Below are 17,449 nucleotides of genomic sequence, written 5' to 3'. Positions count from 1 at the left end.
CAATTCGCTCTATCTGAATGGCAATATTTATCTGGATAGGTTTTTATTTTTTGCTAGTGTGTTTGTGTGTTTGTGTTGTTTGTTTTCCAAGCCAAAAGGAAACAGGAGTAATGAGACTTTTTTATAAAATGTAGGGAGTAAAAAGTACAGATATTTGTATGAAAATGTAAATAAAAAATTATAAATAATAGAGGTCCCAGTACTGATCCCTGTGGGACACCACACACAATTTGAAGACATTCTGATGAACATTCTCCCCTCCCATCGAAACATATTGTTGTCTACTTCCTGCTCTAATTAGTGAATATGTTGTGATTAAATGTATTGAACACTGTTTTTTAAATCGATGAACACTCCTGCTGCATATTGCTTTCTATCTGTTGAATCTGCAATGTTTTCTGAGTTTTGCTAAAGCAGATGATGTTGAGTGGTTTCATTTGAGTCTGTACTGACTGTGATCACATTTTCAGGTTAGGATTAATTGTTGATTTTCTTCTCTTTGTCTTTCTGCAGAGTCTGTGAGCAGGTGAGAGAGGGACACTGTCTGCCCCACTGTCCAGCGACACCATGAGCTGGAGCTTCCTCACGCGGCTGCTGGAGGAGATCCACAACCACTCCACCTTCGTGGGGAAGCTGTGGCTCACCGTGCTCATCGTCTTCCGCATCGTTCTCACCGCTGTGGGAGGAGAGTCCATCTACTACGACGAACAGAGCAAGTTTGTCTGCAACTCAGGGCAGCCAGGCTGCGAGAACGTCTGCTACGACGCCTTCGCCCCCCTCTCTCACGTCCGCTTCTGGGTCTTTCAGATCATCCTGGTGGCGATGCCTTCTCTCATGTACATGGGCTACGCGGTCCAAAAGATTGCACGATTAGACGAGGCCAAAGGAGGAGCTGGCTCTGCTGCGGTTAGAACAGCAGGAGGAGGCGGATACACGCACAGGAAGCCGAGGAAAATCTGCTTTGGAGCTCGGCAGCACCGAGGTATTGAGGAGACTGAGGAGGATCAGGAGGATGATCCCATGATCTACGAGGTGCCAGAGATTGAGCCCCCCAAAAGACCACGAGATCCTCTGCAACCCACACCCAAACCCAAAATCCGGCATGACGGGCGCAGGCGTATCCAGGATGAGGGTCTGATGCGGGTCTATGTCCTGCAGCTGGTGACTCGTACGGTGTTGGAAGCAGGGTTCCTGACAGGCCAGTACCTGCTGTACGGGTTCCGTGTGATGCCCGTGTTTGTGTGTTCTTGGAAACCGTGTCCCCACAGCGTGGACTGTTTTGTGTCACGGCCGACAGAGAAGACGATCTTCCTGCGCATCATGTACGGAGTCACGGTCCTTTGTCTCACGCTCAACGTCTGGGAGATGCTGCATTTAGGGATTGGATCCATCTGTGACATCCTTCGCCGTCGACGTGGTCCACCTCAGGATGATGAGTACCAGCTGGGCTTGTTGGGCACCAATGAAGGCGTTGAGGGCTCAGTACGCGGGACAGGACCCGAGGCAGGTTCTGAAGGAGGCGGTGCTGGAGACGGAGCTGCTGATTATGTGGGATACCCCTTCTCGTGGAACACCCCCTCAGCTCCACCGGGCTACAACATTGTAGTAAAGCCGGAGCAGATGCCCTACACGGACCTTAGCAATGCTAAGATGGCGTGCAAGCAGAACAGGGCCAACATTGCCCAAGAGGAACAGCAGCAGTTTGGTAGTAATGAGGATAACTTCCCCACCGGAGGGGAGGCTCGTGTAGCTTTGAACAAAGACATGATTCAGCAAGCTCATGAGCAACTGGAGGCCGCCATTCAGGCCTACAGTCAGCAGCACCGGGCCGAGGAGCAGCTCGGGGACAACCAAGACGACAAGCCCCAAAGCAACATCATCGCGGCCCAACCACAGCCGCAGCCGCAGCCTCAGAAAGAGCGCAAGCATCGATTCAAACACGGGAAAGGAGGCAGCAGCGGAGGAGGCAGCAGCAGCAACAGCAGCAGCAGCAAATCAGGAGAGGGGAAGCCCTCTGTATGGATTTAAACCCGAAAAAAGTGACAAGTCTTAAAACTATGTAGATATCAGAGACATGATGACGAGCTGTTGCAATCTTCCTTGGATATTTAAACACCACGGTGCCTTAGAGAATCCTGCAAGCTGGAGAAGATGTGTGTAAGTGTGTTAAGTTGTGTCACAAAAAAAAGGAAAAGCAGCTGACAATTTGTGTTGTCTGGGCTCTCAGTGTCGACTTGAAAGATCACACCAACACTAACTGTAATAGACGCAGTCTGTCCGTTTACATGTCAAGTCCTGGAGCAGATCGCTGACCTCTGTCGTCTTCTTCTCCATCCTTTCTGTGGGGTTTTAAATGCGGAGGATGGATGAATGATAATGAGTCCTGTTGTTTATCAGATTGACCCCAGATTTAGCCGAGTTAATTTCCTCCTCAAAGACTCTGTTAATACATCCCAGTTCTTTGATCGTGAAAGCGCACTAAGATGAGGAAACAGAAAGCAAAGGGATGTCCTATGCACTGCGGCGAGCTAAAGATTCAACCTTGTACTGTAGTAACGCTCAAAAAAAAAAGAGTTGTAACATCCTAAATGCAATAAATGACAGAAAAGTCTGCTGCAACGCCTGAAGCAGCGACGTCATGATGAAGGGATAATGTCAGCGTCCTAAAGGCTGTGTCCTGTCACGTTCTGTTTCCTCTCCAGTGTCTTCACTGTCTTCTGTTGCCCAGATTTTGCATTTTTCAGCCTGTTTGTACATGTTCTCTGTGTTTTTATACATCTGATGCATAAGCTCCTACTCAGAAATCGGTTCGTGCAGCAGGTGGCTGTTTATCCCGTCTGTATCTGAAGAGTTTCCTTTCATGAGTTGTACAAGTTTCTTACCTTTAACCCTTTAGTTCCTCTCTCTGGCTCTTTATGGCTGTTGACCGAGGCGGCTCAGCTCTCCGCTTGTGTCCTACCTTCCTTGTAGTTGACTGCCCCCTGGTGGTATCTCAAAGGGAGGGCTTCTACCTGCTCCCAGCCGTAGTGTTCCTTATCAATCTCTTTAGGCCTCGTGTGGGGTGAGTCTTTCCAGCACTATACCTTCAGTGTCAAATGCACAAGGCTGCAATATCACTACGTCATTCGAGGACAGGTTTAAAGCCATTTCTACAGTTAACTGAGACCAAACACTGTTTGTGTGATGCAAGTGTCAGTGCCAAGATTTTATGCCGGGCTGCTGCAGCCTGCGTGTTTGTAGCTTTGGAATACCGTGGCCATGCTACTCCAGTTTTGGAAAAAAAAATGCCTACAAGAGACCAACCCTTTTGTAAAAGCCACTCCTTGTTTTGTATTAAACTGTGTGTATTGCTTTTAAAACATTGAACTCAAACTTGAGTACATTTTTATGTTGAGGCCAGTGTTTTATATGAAAAGATTCATTTTTTAAAAGAGTTTTTGTAAAACAAAAAAGAAACATTTCCTTTTGAAAAACGACTTAGCTGTGTTGATATTTATGGTTATTGTGTTTTAAATTGCCTTCTAATTGTATAAAATGTGAAATATGATATAGTATATTTTTATATGATGTCGGCTCTGTGACTTTAAAGAGAAAAAACAGCCAAACTTTAACTCGTATGTGACCGTATCAGTATTTAATGTATGTACCAACCCTTTGGGCTGTGTTATAATAAAAAGTGTTGTTCCTTTATCGGTTATGTTATAAAATCAGCTGTGAGGAGAGGACAGATTACTCAAACCATGACCAGCTATCCCAGCCAGCAGCTTCCTCATTACTTATCACGATCTCGGGAAGTTGGAGGCAAAAAGCTGAGAGGCTGTTGCTGTTTTGTTCCTGATTTGAAAATGTCAGAAAATGTTTTTTGGAGGCTGATTTTCCTCGAACATTGTGTTCAGAGTGGGAGGCTGAAATGTGTTTCTGGGTGTTCAACTGAAATGAAACTAAAAGATAAGATAGAGTAAGGAGATCCTATGACATTTCAAGGTAAAAGAAAAACAATCGATTTGCTTTCAATACAACAAACATTATCCTTTAACAATTTCCAATAATATAACAGCAAATGTCTGAAGTTTCCTTTACAGCCTGCCCTCAAACAGGACACAGCTGTTGTCTAATTGTAGCTTAAGGCTCATCAATTATGTTTCTTAATCTGACAAATTATCACTCAATGTCCCTCTGGAGATTTTTTTTGCGATTGCCTTTTTTTCATTGCTGCATCAAGAAGCTGTTGCATGATAACAACTGTCAGAAACCTTATATTTCTATGAGCTACAGGTGAGTGTGCCCCTGTTCCCACAGTTTTAAGATGTTTAAGAAATTGTCCTGGAAGTGTGGGAACATTGGGATGACCCCACTTAAAAAATCTAAAACTGTGTTTTTGTCTTATTTTCAGTAAAAAAAAAAAAAAAAAAAAAAAAAACCTCGTTAGACTTAACTCTTAAAAGCCAGATCCATCGAATAAATGTCAAAATATTCCAAATTTTTTGGAACGGAGACATTTTTAAACCATTTTAACAGAATCTTCAAAATAAGTTGCTATATATCATTTGGTCGTTATATATTTTGTTTAATCATTTAGATAAATCGGGCAGTTTTGGCAGCTGTTTTTTAGTAAATATGCATTTTTCCAAATCAGAAAATACTTGTTTAAAAAAGTAGCAATTTAGCCATTTTGAAAAGGGCCAAAACACCTGTAGCGAAATGACATTTCTCAACCTCAGGATTCAGGTGCCTGGAGTGAAATGATTTTTTTTTTTTTTTTTTTTTACATGTTTTTAAGGAAACTGTTTATCCTATTAATAATGAGATAGAGGTCTTAAAATTCAAGTATCAAATGTGATATGTTTGGGAATACAGGGCAAAATGAGCCACATTCACCAGATCAAGCAGAAAATGTTGTATTTCAAGTTGTCGTGAAATATCTTTTAAAAAGAGAAAAGACCTTAAAGAACCAATAACAGTGTTTGAATTTGTCATATGATCCTCTGGGGGTCATACAGAATCCCTTTTTTTTGCTGACTTTCTAGGGACCAACTCTCCTCAAATATTTTCATATTAATAGAAAAGTAAAGCTTAATCTCTAATAGTTTCATTTATTTGATTTGCTTATTTATTTAAGGAAACATGTAAGAATGCAAATGCTGCCTGGAGGCAACACTGTACTATTACGGATTCAACATGACAACATTTTGGTATACTGTCTTTGGGTATACGTAACCTGTGTGTGCTTGTTTCATTTATCTATTTTTTTTAAGTATTTCTTGTCAAACAAAAATACATAAAAAATAAATAGTAATGGCACCCAATTATAAAACCTTATATTTTGTAGCTTTTTAAACACTGAATTAACACAGAATAGTTAGGTATTTAAACCTTATTTAACAGTTCTAATTACAAACATTAGAAACAGCTCCCTCAACACAAAATATTGTTTTAACTTCACAGCTTAATATCACTATTAAAACACAGGAAAAAAATGTCTCCCTACCTGCATTTACAGATAAAAAAAACATGACTCCATGAGCTTCAGTGTGTTCTCCTCTTCAGCACACATCTCCCTGATAAAACAGAACACAAGCTTTAAAACGGGAGTCTCCCACCTAGCATAAAAGCTGCTGCACCCCGCTTAGCATTAGCTCCTGTTTTCTGGATAAAACTCGACAGAACTTTGATTACAAACTTCACAAAGTGGTGAAACTAGCACAGAATAAACAAAACATTACACAAGACTTAGCGAAGCAGTTTTAAGACATTTAGAGCGCGAATAAAAACATTAAAAGACATGTATCGGCGGAGCGTTGCCGAATATAACGTACCTTTAATCAAGCTGGAAATAGCTTCGATCAGAACGCGCACTGCGCGTGCGCATGTATCGCGCGCTTTGACAGACGTCACCATACTTGAACACACTGAGGCGGGAGAGAACAAAAATAAGCCTGAAACCCTAAAAAAATGGCAGAAATTAGTGTTTGGGTGAAATTCATAACTTTATCTTAAGCACTTTATCCTCTGCTACATAAACCAACTGTTCACAGCAAACCAGTCATTAAATTTTACCTTAATAAATTTGACGTGAGTTTTCGTAAAATTCAGACTTACACTGTAGGCTCTGGTCTACTAGAGTGCACTTCGTGAGCCTTCTTTACAGAGCACACAGCACAGGCTCATATGCTTCACACATTTTTCCCCATAATACAAGGCCTGTCTCCTGACAGCCACAGAAGTGAGGTCTTTTATTAAATAGTTTATCTAAAGTTGGATAAAACATGTTTTGACTCCTTGACCCGTTCATTTCAATGGGGTGTTCCTCAGTTTTGTACGCTTTTTCTGGTATGTATTGTAAACTGCTAAGGCTTTCAAGTAATATCCATGTGTTTTTGAAAAAAAATGTGTTGAATATAAATTTAAAAAAAACAAAACATTTTTTCATTACTGGCCATTATGGTACAATGCAAGGCAACAAGCCCCCTAAAATATCTATAAATTATTATTATCATTTTTATTCTTCAGATTATGTTTATTTGATTTATTTCAAGACAAAAAACACTCTTTTTTTTTCTAACGAGCATCACTATGCGTAGCAAGTAAAAGAAATCTGCCAATTGGTTAAGAGACAAGCAAATTTTTCTTAACCCACTGGCAGATTTTTTTTAAACTTTTTTACAAGCAACTCAGACCTCATTTTGTCTTTAAATATTTTGTTTCCGGACTTGTCAGCTGAATGTGGCTCATTTTTTTCCAAAAATAAGACAATAACACTTGCTTGAATTTCAGTTTTTGTAGGGTTACAGTTAAACGTTTGCCGATTAGAGTGAGTATCCAAGAGCATATTTGGGAGCAGAAATGAGAAAGGCGTCTTAGCACGAACGCCGTTAAACAGCAGATTAGTACAGGGGTATTTGCTCACTTTTGGGCTCCACTTTTCTTCAGAAAGTCTGACAGAGAGTCATAAACTTCATGAAGGCCTCAGTCTGCTGCTGTGCTGACTAGGGATTGGCGCCGGCTCTGCTCGGTCAGCGATGAGCCACAGGTGATTTACTGTCAGTCAGAGGTCCCATCGGCTTCCATCAAATCCCCCCCACTGTGAGCAAAGTTAGTTAACTTTAGTATGGATGGATGACAGACAGCTGGTGCTTCAGAGTTTGACCCAGCTGGCACCACTAGAGGGCGACTTTCTGTCAAAGAGGAACAAGTCTGAGAGGACTTGCCATCAGGAAAGACAGAGACCCCATCTGCTCATTTTATCATGACTGGCAGCTTGGCTTTGTATCCCAGAGGTCCTCTTAGGGCAGCGTTGCTCAGACTTGTCTCGTTTACCTTAAAAAAAAAAAAAGATCCAGGCGATCCAGGTCAGAGGAATCACCCTGGGTCAACACTTTTTGTTTGACATCCACTGTTTTGGAGAAAAGCATACTGCTGCATTCCTGAAAGAGCTCCGTAAGGTCAGAAGGGTTTCGGAGAAAAACAAAAGCAGAAAAATGTTAAACTTGGTGTGTAAAAATAAAAAAATAAGGGCCATCCTCTGTTGATGAAGCTGTGTAAATACTTAACATAAGACCCACTTACTGTTGATCATGAGGGAGTGTGTGCAGGAATTCAGCGCTGTGCAACAAAAGCAGGAATGACATTAAACCTGTTCAATGCTGTTGAATTATGCTCCACTAAGGAACAACAATATGCAACTTCCACCCAAGCGAGGAGACCAGTACAAGCCCGCAGATTTAGAAAACATGACTCATTATGAACTCATCAATGTCCACCTTCTACATCCCTTCATCTTTGTAAAACAGTGTTAGGAAGACAGCCTGTAGTAAGGTCTCCTTGTTTGTCTAAATGTGGGATGTGACAATAAACCAGTGGTATTACCAGTGCAAACTCTGATTCATACATGCATTTGTGTGTTTGTGTGTTTTTCTATGCCTTTTGTAAAATGTACATTTCTTCGAGTGCCATTCTGATATCCCCCCGGCAAAGATTTGTTTCATATTCTTTGATGACGACAGTTGATTTGCATGTGAAAAGACCTATTTTCCTACAAAAATAAAACCAGAAATGCAAATGAAAGGAAGTTTCTGTTTCTTTTGTTCACACATCAAAAGACTTCCCACTCTTGAAAAGTTGAGGACTGTCCTCGTCTTGTTAGAGTAAGAGCTTTGTTTGACTCTGATTGGTGGAGATCAGGCAGAGGGAGGGGGTTGTGGCCCCATCAGGAGAATTACAGTCACACGGGCTGATGCTGTGTCACAGGAAACCGACGGGATGCCACCTCGGCTCATGTCAGCCGTGTCGTTGTGTTTGTCACTTTGGCGGCTCATTCAGTGACAGCTGAACTTCAGCTCGTGACGGGAGAACAAACGAGTCTGTGAGGCCTTCGGTGACATTAATGCGTGACCAGTGAGATTTTTGTTCCAATTAGCCTCTGAGTGAGAGCGTCCTCCGCAGAACAATCACTCGTTTAATCACTCAGCTCTGAACAACAGAGAGTGCTCTCTCAGAGCCTGCAAGGACGGAGTCCCCCGCTCCTTTTTTCATGTCAGTCTGCATTAGTGAGCTCACAGCCTGTGGAGTAAACATCAGAAAAGTGGAAATGAAGAGTCTGTTTCTGTGATTCTCTGAAATGAAAACACTTCCCCCGGAGAGACTGAAGGCTGCAGCTGGATGTTCAGCAGGGTCACGGATGATATGAGTGGAGTCCCGTGAGCAATGTTTGGGAGGGCAACTTGTGGCAGCGGGCTATTTCCTCCTAAAAAGGATGCAAACAGTTTTCCTTTAAGTGGCCTAATTAGCCGGGCGTGCTGACCCCACACTGATATAACTTCAGGCGCAGTTTCCACATGCTGTTCTCATGAGTTTAGTTAATATCAGATTCAAATACTGGATTTATGGAAAACACTAAGCCAGCAAGAGTCTTTGACTACGAAAAAACTGAAATCTAATCAAGTGTTTTTGTCCTATTTAAGTTATGAATTGACCTGTTATACTTGTTTTGAGCCACATTCAACTGACCAGTGTAGAAAAATGTCTTGTTTTAAGTTGTTTAAAGACAAAAATGAAGCCTGTAACAGTACCTTATAACTGCTGCTCCTGGATTGGAATCCACTTTGTGTCCTGTTTTGGCTTTTAGCTCATGGTGTTGTCATCGAGACCTCTACATGACGTAAATCGATCCATTCCCAGACGTCTAACAGGTGAACTCAGAAGTAGCATTTAGAAATCGCTTTGGTGCTGATGATCTCGTTTTGAATCATTGATTATGATCAGGCATATTGAGACTTTCAACATGCACTTTAAAGACAAGTCTTGGCATACTTTGGAAACTCAAGACTTTGAAGAGACTAAATCATGCAAGCTGAGGTCCATTTTTTAAATAAATATTTATTCCAGGATTCACTTTTATTTCCCCTCGTTTCAAAAGTTCTTCATGACACAAAAAAATCTGGAGGTCAGAGGCTGTATCAGTACCATCGGTGTCAAAAATACATAAATAAAAGAGCAGAAATCATCATTTATGGCCAGCACCAGCCTGGTTTTTTAGTATGAAAAAGTGTGAGTGTGTTACAAACAGGTCCCTGAATATTCAAAGAAGAGATTTAGACTTTAATGAGTATTTGTCGTGAAACTGTTTCTTCACATCCAGTGTGCTGCTCTCTGAGCCAACAGTCTTCATGTTCAGGAGGTATCTGATTACTTCAACATACGTTGGGTCGTTTCTAAAGCTTCTGTGGTTGGTTTCATGACTTATCACGAGTAAAGGGTTGATTTAAGGCACTATTCTACGTGGCCCCATAAGGGACATAAGCGGAAAAATAAAAATGTGTTTTTCCTATGCACAAGAAACTTTTTCATGCACACGAGATATCAGGTGGACAACAGAAGAGCAAGGCGGCTGCTCAGTCTGCAGCACACAGCCAGCCGAAGACGTCCACACCTGGCTTTAGTCAAACAATGTGCATTTCAAACTTTTGGATAAGCAGAATAAATTTAATCATCTTGAAACTTAAAAGATACAGTGATGTGTGTTGTTTCCATTGTTATATTTATGTTTTGTAGTTATAACCTATTTACCAATGGCACAGGCGAACATAGCCAGTCTCCTTTCATCTCATGTCTAACAGAAGAGCTGTTGAAACAGTAAAGATTGTCCAAAGCTGCCTCAATCACCTTTAAGCAGAAAATAATGAGAAACAGCTGCAGAGACCTTCTCAAAAACTACTACCTACCACCCAAAATTACAGAGATGCTGATGCAGAATGGATAAGTATTGTCAGAGGACTTTTGTGTGTCTCGAAATATGGTTTGTGATTTGCCTTGGATTTTTTACTTTACACGTTACAGACATGGTTGATTTATGTGGGATTGAATACATAGACGTCTTACGCAATAACTACATGTTACCAGGTCCCCAGGTGGACTAATCCCTTACAAACAGGGCTGAAGTCCTGGCTGGTTTCCGTTGGGTACCTGGTATCTTGTGCGTGAAAGTTTTTCATGTGCATGAGGTTTCTTGCAAGCTCAAGTTTGTTAAGCCTGTTAGTTAGTTTCTTGTGCACACAGGAAACTTTTTTTTTTCTCTGCCTTTGTCCCTTTAGGGACTCCATACTATCCTGCAGATTAGGACCTAACAATCTCCAATATGAAGCTTGAGCACCCCGTCGTTGTGCAGCTGCATCAAGAGTTGAAACTCAGCCGGCATGGCGTGGACTCCTTTGGCCTTTATGTCATCGTAGTAGTGGTTGGTCAGGGAGTAGAGTCCATAGGGATGAGCGTCAAAGGGCCAGAACCCGTACAAATGCACGTTGTTGCAGAGTTCAAGTGCAAGGCCAACCATGAATAACCCAGTGCTGGGCCGCCCTGCTCGCAGGCCTTGTGAACGCCAGAATTTGTCCAGACTACGGAGATATTCAGGGTTGAAGAAGACGGGCTGGATCGGGCTGCTAAAATCTTTAATGGTGTAAGAAGCCCGTAGACACGCAGAAGTGTAGGCGCCGAAAGAGAAAGCGGGGAATAGCAGCAGAGAGTCGCTGTAGGTCTTCAGATCCTCCACAAATGCGCGACGACGCCCCATCAGTTTCCCGTACCTGTAAAGACAAAAGCAGATTTGGAGCAGGGAGGAAAAGCGTTTTAAGCTAAAGAATAGAAAATTCTACTCACTTATTATGCAGGATAGTCGGGTTAGCCGTCACAAGGCTGGTCTTAACGCCAACATGCTTCTCAAAGCCGTCTTTCAAGGGCGGTAGGTTACACCTGAAGAACAGCACAGAGATCTTTACAGTCCCTGTGAGGAGTTTCTAAGTGATCTAGCAAAAGTCTCCTTTCTAGATATATGCCTGAACATAATCCACACTCTAAAATAAAATTATCAGTGCCAATGATAGTGTGCATGAGACTCTAGGCCAGCAGATGGCAGGGCAGTTAAACAGATCCTCCTCAAAGCACATTAGAGTCATATCTAAACAGGAGGTTTGATTGGTATTGTCATCAGCCTTTCAGTCCATGCCTCATCAACATCTTCCTCACCTGATGACAAACTGAGCTGAGTCTATAGCTGCTCCACAGCCACTGTCGATCAGGATCCCTCCGTTCCCAACCACTGCACAGGTGTCCCATGTTTTATTCAAGAACGGGCTCACCTGGGGTTAAAACAGTGTGAAAATGTCAGACAAAGGCATTTAAGGATTGAGGAACAACGATATTACACCTTTTAGTTCGTTGATCAGATTACCATCAGATACCTTCACAAAGGTGCTGAAAATCTCTGGAGTCACCTTGAGGCTTCTCTTCTCTGGGTGATAATCAATATAGGTTTCTACAGGAGTGTTGACCTGGGTAATGAAAGCCATTTCCTGACCGTGGCAATTACTGTGCAGCGTCGATCTGGAGAAACCAGGAGAGATGAGAGTGTCATGATCTGCCCCATGTGGAGCTTCTCTCCCCCTCCTCTCCCTGCTGCTGTCGCTGGCTCAATGGCACACCTCATCAGGCTCATCGAGCAGTGCATATACAGTCACCGGCCACTTTATTAGATACACCTTACTAGTCCCAGGTTGGACCCCCTTTTGCCTTCAGAACTACCTTAATCCTTCGCGGCATAGATTCAACAAGGTCCTGGAAACATTCCTCAGAGAGTTTGCTCCATATTGACATGATAGCATCACACAGTTGCTGCAGATTTGTCGTCTGAACATCCATGATGAGAATCTCCCGTTCCACCACATCCCAAAGGTGCTCTATTGGATTGAGATCTGGGGACTGTGGAGGACATTTGAGTACAGGGAACTCATTGTCATGTTGAAGAAAGCAGTCTGAGATGATTCCAGCTTTATGACATGGAGCGTTATCCTGCTGGAAGTAGCCATCAGAAGATGGGTACACTGTGCTCATAAAGGGATGGACATGGTCAGCAAGAATACTCAGGTAGGCTGTGGACTTTAAACCATGCTCAGTTGGTGCTAAGGGGCCCAAAGTGAGCCAAGAAAATATCCCCCACACCATCACACCAGCAGCAGCAGCCTGAACCGTTGATACAAGGCAGGATGGATCCATGCTTTCATGTTGTTGAGGCCAAATTCTGACCCTACCATCTGAATGTGGAGCAGAAATCCAGACTCATCAGACCAGGCAACGTTTTTCCAATCTTCTATTGTCCAGTTTTGGTGTTGCTGTGTGAATTGTAGCCTCAGTTTCCTGTTCGTAGCTGACAGGAGGGTCACCCGGTGTGGTCTTCTGCTGCTGTAGCCCATCTGCCTCAAGGTTGGACGTGTTGTGCGTTCAGAGATGCTCTTCTGCAGACCTCGGTTGTAACCAATAATTATTTGAGTTACTGTTGCCTTTCGATCAGCTCCAACCAGTCTGTCCATTCTCCTCTGACCTCTGGCATCAACAAGACATTTTGTCCCACAGAACTGCCGCTCACTGGATATTTTCTCTTTTTGGGACCATTCTCTGTAAACCCTAGAGATGGTTGTGTTCTTGTGGTCAGTTTAATAGTAGCCTTGTGTTTGATTTGCAACCAGTCAGCTATCTCCCTCTGCGGTTGAGCTGCTAAATGGGCTACTGTGTTGTGGCACCTCACCTGTGCTTAGTTCCTTTATCCATGAGGGACTCCAGGAGGAGAGAGGAGACTGCAGTTTATCTCTTCGAGACGTGCCCTATGTGGTAAAGGTTTGCATGGATGTTCCTCTAATTCAGTCCTCCTTTTGTTTCTACTTCTCCTTCCCTTTTTTTCACTAGCTGTTTTTTTGTGAGGGAATTAATCCCATACAGATTTTTCAAGGTCATGCATTGTATTAATGTGTCAGGGACGAACGTACGAGGATGACGCATTCAGTTTCAGCTCTGTCTGACTGTCACACGAGGGCATTCTGACTCATCCTTTCTGAGCTTATTGTAAAGTCAAGCCAGTTGGAAAGAAGGGTTTTATTTACTCTACATGAGTAGACAGTGGATTAATTTACCTGAAGCTAAACCAGGAACTCTGAGAAACTGAACACTGAAAATGCTAGCCCCCACCTTTCTGTGTAAATTTGTTCAGATTTCCTTCTTCTGATGATGTCTCAGAGCAAACAGACTCAGCTGCTGTTAAGTTTGTTGATCTGCTCTGGCAGACTCAGGCTGTCTGAGGGGCATGGGGTACTAAAGGGGGGGAAAAGGGCACCAGCTGCACGCTGATGGGCACCTAAACGCTAGAAGTTGTGATGCCTTTGTTGTAGAAATCTCCCAAACACTGGATAAAAGTAAAAAATCTTGTTACATAATTAAGATTTCTGTTTTTTCTGTTCTGTTGGTACAAAAAAAGTGACGTGTTAGTACCTGAACTTCAGGTAATTGTCCTCCTGCTTCTTCCAGGTTTGAGAATACTCCTGCAGTACTTTTTCGATGACCTCCCTGAAACACATACAAAAACAACCGGGTTTGTAATCCCCATAACATGATGTGTCTGTAAACATAGAGGTTACTTCAGGACACGCAGCGATGTTGAAGCTGTCTGTACTTACTTGCAGCCCTTGCAGAGATCAAAGTTTTTAGGTGGTCTTTTCTTCTGAGGGACTGGTCTGCGAAGGTCCTCATTGCTGTGACACAAACAAAAGAGGAAACAGGTCAGATACACATGAGATGAATGCATGCAGAGGTCAGACAAAGGACAGAAAATCTAATCAGGGGTGGAACACACATTTCTGGACCTATTGTTTGCTTTGTATCGTGTTTTATAAACACATAAGCAATAAAATCCAGCTTTGAATGTGCACCATCTTTTGTTTCCTGGAACAATTCATACCAACAAAATGTGAGTTGGGTGGATAAATAAAAGAACAAGTATAAAAGAGGCAAACATGAGAGGAAATCCACCTTGAAATCCTACCCCCTATTGGGATCCGGAAAATCCTGTTTTGTTTTTTTTTTGTTTTGTTTTTATCAAAGTGATCCAAACCCCACTGAAAAGTTTTGAAGTTTTGATCCAGGTTAAAACTAGGATTGGATTACGTGATCCAATTCCAGTGTTGGAATTCTTCTTTTCCCTTTGAACAACCTATTTTCAGAATCTGATCCAATCTGATTAATAAAATCCATCCCAGATTACCTTTGCTCAACAGACCCTGAGTGTATACAGTCGTGTTTTTTATATTCTGCACTTGACTTGTTTAATCCTTATAGTGAGAAAGTAGCTAAAGTAGACATACCAATGAAGCCTTCCAGTAGAGAAAAGTAAGAATAAAGTGAAAATAATATTTTCCCATAAAAAATTACCCCAACAATCTCCATAACAAAAACAAATATTAACTCTCTGTCATTCATCACTGTATATGACTGTCAAAGAAACAGTCACCAGAAATGAACCTGTGAAAATAATGTCTAACTATGGCAGCCCTAACGTCACACCCAGTCAGTCCCTCATTCTAAAAGAAAACAGAGGCTGGTCCGGTTTTTCAGGTTCAGGTGACCCATTACCTGAACCTTATCAGATTTTAGTCATCAGATTGGATCAGATGTTGAAAACAGGTTGTTCAAAAGAAAAAGAAGGAGTTTCCAATCCCAGTTTAATCTGGATCAAACCTTCAGTTTGTGTTGTTCAAAACTTTTCAGGAGGATTTTGATCACTTCAATCCAAAAAATCAGGATCTTCCTGATTACAAAAGGGGGTTATGATTTCACACTGGACAATGTGCACTAGCACTTGACTTGTTTAACCCTTAAAGTGACAAAGAAGTTAAGAAGACATACCAATGAAGCCTTTGAGTAGATTGAAGCAGGGCTAAAATAATCTTTTCCCATGAATTAATCCCCTTGAACAGATTTCACTAACAAAAAAAATAGTATAACTAAGTTTTCTGTCATATGTCACTGTATAGGAGTTTCAATAAGTCTGGTTCAGGTCAAGGTTTAGGTGAATCTTAATCATGTTTTCAAAATGTCATGTATTGCCATGTATTTGTTTTTTATTTGTTGTAGCTCAATTAAGGGGTCATAAATAAACTATAAATAGAAGTGGAATTTTATGTTATTTTTGTATTTTGTCTCAAAATGAGGAACATTTAAAGTGGCCCTATGATGGCTCATTGACCTGTTGGTCTTTACAGAGCTGGCAGCCCACAACAAAGGTAATCTGATCCAAAGCTGTGAGCACCTGAGGTGATAAAACCCCAAACCACCAAATCATGAGTCCTGTTACACACTTTCTGTTTTTAACGATGTGGTTGCTGCTATAAAACTTCCCTTGCATCACTTTGAATGACTGCGTGGGGTTTTTGCAAAACTGTGTCCCTGCCTCTCTGATTTACAACATAATTGAGTCTTGTATAGTTATACACACATGACGAATAAGACATCTGAACAGGTCTGAATAAAATTTAGCAAAAAGGAACAAAAACAGTGAAGATAGAGTGCCGACAAAAGCAGGAAACAGTGGAAACAAAATATCACAAACTGCTTAATCAGACTTTCTTTACAGCACTGTGGTCCAGACCAACCACATCTGCTTGTACTATGTGTGTGAGTGTGTGTGTTTGTAAGGTCATACACTTACTTGCTGTCGATCATGAACCAGATGAGAGTGCTCAGCAGGCTCCCCAAACACAGGAGAGTGATCAACAGAGAGACGAGTGTCTTCAGGAGCTGTCCCCTCATACCTCATACCACCTTACGTCTCTCTGTCCACCCTCACTTGACTCACACACACATACATACACACACTCTTTCTCCCTTTTCTTTAATTGTTAATCTCTCGCTTCTTTTTTTTCCACTGCCCAGCTCACCCCTTGTCCCTCCTCCTCCCTCTTCCATCCTCCTCCTCTTACTCTTCCTGTGTGTTTCTCAGTTTCTCTCCCGCCTCCTCACTCAGTTGTCTTTTTTTTTATGCCCTCCTGTTCAGACAGGTCATCTTTCCCTCTTTCTTTCCCTTCTTCGCCCAATTTTTTTTTATATATATATTAGTGATTTAAATAAAAATGCATCAAATAAAAGACAGGTGCATAAAACTACCTGTGTGGCCAGAGTGGGAGGCTGAAATGTGTCTCTGGGTGTTCAACTGAAATTAAACCAAAAGATAAGATTTTTAGGCCAAAAAGGAGATCCGGTCACCTTTCAAGGTAAAGTAGTAAAATAAAATCAATCAAAATGCCTTTAACTGTGCCAAAACACAACAAACATTTTCCTTCAACACTTCCCAATAATATAACATTAGCAGATCTACTCACACTCCTCTAAATGTAGTCAAAAAAACACCTGCTTTATAATCCTTGGAGGTAAAGTTTAGAAATTCAATGTTAAATCCGAGTGTAGTGTATGGACTATCTATTTAAGCGGAGTTATAGCACCCCCTTGTGCCCTACAGCGCAGTTGATAGTTGAGTTCATTGGCGCAGTGATATCTTGCTATCTGCCGTTTTGCAGTAAAGCTCATGTCATGTAAAAGAGTCGTCTCCGGCTTTATACATTTGTTTTTCTAAGTTGTTGAACACACAAATTGGCGACGAGTACCAACCGTGATACAAGTGAATGATCCGGGCTGCACTGACGGTTGGGAGAGACGGCAGAGAGGAAGAGGAGCGAAGAAAAAGAGACTCCTGAGGGACAAGCTAAACCAGGCTAATGGCTAACTAACGGCTACCTAACGGCTACCTAACAGCTAACTAATGGCTACCTAACGGCTAACTAACGGCTGCCTGTAACGTCAGTGGACAAACGTGAGCATGTCTTTTGTTGGTCAGTAGTGGAGTTTGACGGTGCAAATGAAGACTGGGAATCATATATTAAAAAAAAATTGAACTCGAATTCACTGCAAATAATGTGGAAGATGGAAAGAAAGTTTCCGCATATGGGGCGCCGTTTGTAAAGCAGCACATGCTAAAAAAAAACAGCAACATTTTGTTACATTTAGCTTCAAACCATGTGCAAAAAAACGGCTGATTTTTTTCTAGTGACCTTTTATGACATTTAGAGCAATATTTGTCATC

General features: G+C 41.9%; 2 protein-coding genes across 4 annotated transcripts in view; one reads left to right on the top strand and one right to left on the bottom strand.

Annotated features, from left to right (window-relative positions):
• The window catches only part of gjc1 (gap junction protein gamma 1), a 56,996-nt gene extending 53,525 nt beyond the window's left edge, over positions 1-3,471 (top strand). For all 3 annotated transcript variants that reach the window (XM_074696142.1, XM_074696141.1, XM_074696143.1), the window contains one exon: positions 514-3,471. In XM_074696142.1, the coding sequence (XP_074552243.1) occupies positions 568-2,028 (1,461 nt within the window). In that variant the 5' untranslated portion in view covers positions 514-567 and the 3' untranslated portion in view covers positions 2,029-3,471. The remainder of the gene's footprint in view (positions 1-513) is intronic.
• Positions 3,472-9,408: 5,937 nt separating this feature from the next.
• Positions 9,409-16,221, bottom strand: LOC141809235 (alpha-2,8-sialyltransferase 8F-like). Its single transcript, XM_074696145.1, has 7 exons — positions 16,022-16,221; positions 13,995-14,069; positions 13,810-13,884; positions 11,733-11,874; positions 11,518-11,630; positions 11,152-11,244; positions 9,409-11,078 (listed from the first exon to the last, which is right to left on the bottom strand). Exons 1-7 carry the CDS (start codon positions 16,120-16,122, stop codon positions 10,619-10,621), a joined length of 1,059 nt encoding a protein of 352 aa, XP_074552246.1. The 5' UTR covers positions 16,123-16,221; the 3' UTR covers positions 9,409-10,618.
• Between the last annotated feature and the right edge of the window lie 1,228 nt (positions 16,222-17,449).

Source organism: Halichoeres trimaculatus, unplaced genomic scaffold (genome assembly GCF_033239565.1).
Source record: "Halichoeres trimaculatus isolate MK-OKI-2021-1 unplaced genomic scaffold, fHalTri1.1 fHalTri1_scaffold_20, whole genome shotgun sequence".
In the NCBI taxonomy this organism is placed as follows: Eukaryota; Metazoa; Chordata; class Actinopteri; order Labriformes; family Labridae; genus Halichoeres; species Halichoeres trimaculatus.
The sequence above is the reverse complement of the archived record's forward strand: the minus strand, read 5'-3'. Positions and strand labels throughout refer to the sequence as shown.